The sequence below is a fragment of the Panthera uncia genome, unplaced genomic scaffold, assembly GCF_023721935.1.
Source record: "Panthera uncia isolate 11264 unplaced genomic scaffold, Puncia_PCG_1.0 HiC_scaffold_2636, whole genome shotgun sequence".
Taxonomy (NCBI): domain Eukaryota; kingdom Metazoa; phylum Chordata; class Mammalia; order Carnivora; family Felidae; genus Panthera; species Panthera uncia.
The window spans coordinates 1-3784 of record NW_026059384.1 but is presented as its reverse complement, the minus strand read 5'-3'; the positions used below and the strand labels follow the sequence as shown (position 1 = coordinate 3784).

The window sequence follows — 3784 nt, the reverse complement described above, 5'->3', positions numbered from 1 at the left end:
CACTCACAGTACTTAAATACATAGTAGGGGTTCTGTAAGTATTTGTGGGGTGAACGATCTGATGGGCTGAAATTCTACTGAGCACCTACTACGTGTCAAGCCTGCGTTAGGACGGTGAGGGGGGAGAGGTTATCGTCTGTGACTTTACAGAGCTAAGAGTCAAAGTCTTCAGACAATTCTCTACTGTCCAGAAATACTTGTTTATTAAAATGTTGTATGACTGCATCACTAAGATTCTACATGATTTAGTTCGCTGAGTAACCTTAATACCAAAACTTTGTCTTCAGAATGCTGCATTCTTACCCTGGGACCCCAAAAACTTCACAAACTACTTCAGTCACTTTTAAAATCCATCCCTATGCCTCCCTATGCCTCCCTATTTAAGAGAACCGTTCCCACATTTATGGATAAAATGGCCATACTAGTAGCCCAAATGTGTCCTAACTAATCTCTACTTCCAATTTTCTCTCAGGCGTTCTCCTTTCTTTGATTCTTTCCCACACATTTTCTCTTTAAAAAGACAGTAAATTTAGAGTCCTTTAAAAAATAAAGCTGAGCCTTTCTTTCCGGTGTGTATGTTCAGAGACGTCAGACCTTCTCAAGAATCACACACCAGTTCCCCTGATCGTAGTAGCTTCGCAGGACGCGGACGTTACTCAGAGTCTGGCAGGCGGCTTCCAGCTCCCCCTCACGGAACACGTGGTAGAAACGATGAAACACAGGACTTGGGTCATGGGATCCTCCCGGACCAAACGGCTCAGCAGGTTTGTCTTTCCCAGGGTTGCCCTTAAGGTGCCAGGGAACCAGTACGTCTTGAGAATGAAAAGAAGTCCTATTAGTGTGAACGGGGAGCTTGGAATTAGTAACTTCCCTTGAATTCCGCCCTCCCTCCTGGAAGACACTGACGGAGGGCATTCGACAGGCTGGCTCCTTATGGCCTGTGTCAGGCACTTGCTCCACAAGCAACTCTGGGCCTGGCGTATCGCTGCTGACCTCCTCCTCCTTCCCCTGGCTCATTCTGTTTTCTCTAAGATACTTGGATTTCTTCTTATTATATTCTTGTTCCATTGCCCAGACATAAACGAGCGCCTTCCCGCCAGGTCTCAGGAGTCGAACGAGTTCTTGGAGAGCGGCTACTCTGCGCTCCTACGGTAAAAACACACATTGCCATTTATCAGCCAAGAGGAGATAGAGAGGAAACAGGAAGTTGGACTGGCGATAGCACCGCTTTTCATTACGACGAACAGCTCAGAAAATCTACCAAAATATAAATATAAAATAAAATAAAAAACAAAAAAGAAAAAAAAGAGACGGGAAATCTCCTGAGGGGAAAAAGTGTTGAAGAAATAAGGAAAAGGACATTTTTATTTGTGTTAATAAAATAGAGGCATAGAGGGTTTGCCACTTGGTTTTGTCCTGCGTTCAGTTCAGTCACAAGGTGCGTGGGAACTGCTGGTAATGCCAGCACAGGCGATTTATAAAATTATTGCTGAGATTAAGGGAGAAACCACCCACACACAGGAAAAATAAGATTCTGTTTTCTTATAAGAAAAATATAAAATATTAAATTCACTTATTTTTTTAAAGTTTATTTATTTTGAGGGTGGGGGGGACAGCGCAAGCGGGAGACGGGCAGAGACATGAAGATGTGGAGGTCGATCCCACGAACCATGAGATCACGACCTGAGCCGAAATCAAGAGTCAGACACTGAACCAACTGACCCACCCCAGTGCCCCTAAATTCACTCATTTTAAAATTAGGGACCTGTGTGCCTAACTAAAAGCATGAGTAACGTACCACCAGCAGCTAAATACCAGAATTTTGAGAAGAGAAGAAAAGCAGAATGGGAAGTAGAGGACGCAGGCGTCAGGGCTGCGGAGAAGGGCCGGGAAAGGCCGGTGGGGCACGGACAGAGAAGAGGCTCAGAGGCCGAGGAGAGACTGCTGGGGAGGCGCAGGGCCGATGAGCGCCTCCAGCCCCTGACAGCCGGAGCGCCGTGGCCCCGGATTCGAGGACACAACGATGAGGAAGGCTCAGGGCGGGTGGTGGGCGGTGGGCAGAGGGCAGAGGCCCACCGCAGCGGGGCACCTCACCTCCTTCCACGCGCTTTCTCAGCAAAGGGGGCAAACCACATAAGAGGAAAGAGAAGGGAAAGAAAAGAAGAGCTAAAATAGGGTCCACGTGGGTGAAATCCATGAGCATTTCCTGCCACCACAGCCACAAGGTCTTGGAGAGAGAGAGAGAGAGAGAGAGAGACGGCACTCACCGCTGTTGCAAAATGGTGAATAACAGCAATGGAGACGCAGGCATCACAGGCCCCGCCGCGGATGGGCACGGCCAGCGCGTCGCAGAGGAAGGCCTGGAAGTGCCGCTCTCGACAGATGTCCACGAGGCTCTGGCTCCGATCACAACCGATCTGTAACAGGCAGAAGCAGCGAATCTCACAACCCCTTGTTTAAACGTCATGGGAAATTAAGAGCACTGGGCTTCTTCATTACCATAAAGTGAGGGCGCAGACCTCGTATGCACCGTGAAGGGGGGTAAAGCCAGGGTTTACCAGTTCTTACAGCCGGCACAAAGTCAGATTCCGTCGTGTAGAGGGCAGCTTTTACTATCTTACCAGGTACCAGACTGAGCTCAAAGTAGCGAATGGAAAGAAAACGACTAGTATAAAGATGGCAGCAGTGGAAATGGAAAGGCCTAACTGCCCTCTAATCGATCACCCACCTGGATCCTTATGTGAGATCGCACGTATAAAAACGAAACTATTCTGTAAACACAGACATTCGGTCCTTTGTGGGGACCTACAGATGTCCCTCATCGCTACACCAACGATACTGTGCTGGCCCAGATAGCAAGAGGGTGGCTGGGATTTGTGCCTGCTTCTTTTTACTTTTCAGTACATATTACTGTACAATCTGAAAATAAAACCCCAAAACAACAAAAAAGTAAAATAACTTATTTCATTTTTTAAAGCTATTGAGTCTTGCTCTGCTAAACACCTAACCCATACAAATCAGGAATGAAGTGCTGAATTCAAAATCTGTCAAGTGCTATCTAATTACACCTTGCAGTCTAAGTGAACCGCCCCTAGGGAAAGGCAGCATGAAGGCAGCTCGCAGCCTCCCTCCATGTCCCTGGGCGGGGACCTCACGTGCCTTTCTGCCTGTGTCTGCTTCTGCGGGAAGCATCTGGGCACCTCGGCAGCCTCTCTCCTCTCTACTTTGGTTGTTACTGTTGTGTTCAGTTTTGCTGTTTGATTCTGAGGGCACCATGTGTGTGCACACATGTGTGTGCGTGTGTGCGTGTGGAGGGGAGGGAGAGAGCATGTACGCAGTGTGCACACGTGAAATGAGGGAGGACAGGGAAGGTGGGCAGGGCATCAGAAGGGTTAAACCACTAATTAATCATTATCCCCAGACAGTTCTTTACTCACTCTCTACAAAAGAGAAAAAGAAATGTGAAAGCAGGTTTCATCAGATAGCAGTGGCCACCTCGACCTTGTGTTTACTCATCTGAATTTCTGATGCAGTGAGCACTGATTGTTAGGGTTCCCTTGGTCTATGTGAGAATAAGGAGCATGAGTCCTCATGTCAAAACAACTCTTTTTTTTAAGGGTTTTTTTTTTTTTTTTAACGTTTTTTCTTATTTATTTTTGAGACAGAGAGAGACAGAGCATGAACGGGCGGAGGGCCAGAGAGAGAGGGAGACACAGAATCGGAAGCAGGCTCCAGAATCTGAGCTGTCAGCACAGAGCCCGGCCAGAGAGAGAGGGAGACACAG

The 3784-nt window shown here is 47.6% G+C and overlaps 1 protein-coding gene across 1 annotated transcript; it reads right to left on the bottom strand.

The window, feature by feature from the left end:
- Positions 1 to 223: 223 nt before the first annotated feature.
- Positions 224 to 2516, bottom strand: LOC125917866 (alkylated DNA repair protein alkB homolog 8-like). The gene is made up of 2 exons (XM_049623963.1): positions 2268 to 2516; positions 224 to 1146 (listed from the first exon to the last, which is right to left on the bottom strand). Exon 2 carries the CDS (start codon positions 1066 to 1068, stop codon positions 589 to 591), a length of 480 nt encoding a protein of 159 aa, XP_049479920.1. The 5' UTR covers positions 1069 to 1146; positions 2268 to 2516; the 3' UTR covers positions 224 to 588.
- Between the last annotated feature and the right edge of the window lie 1268 nt (positions 2517 to 3784).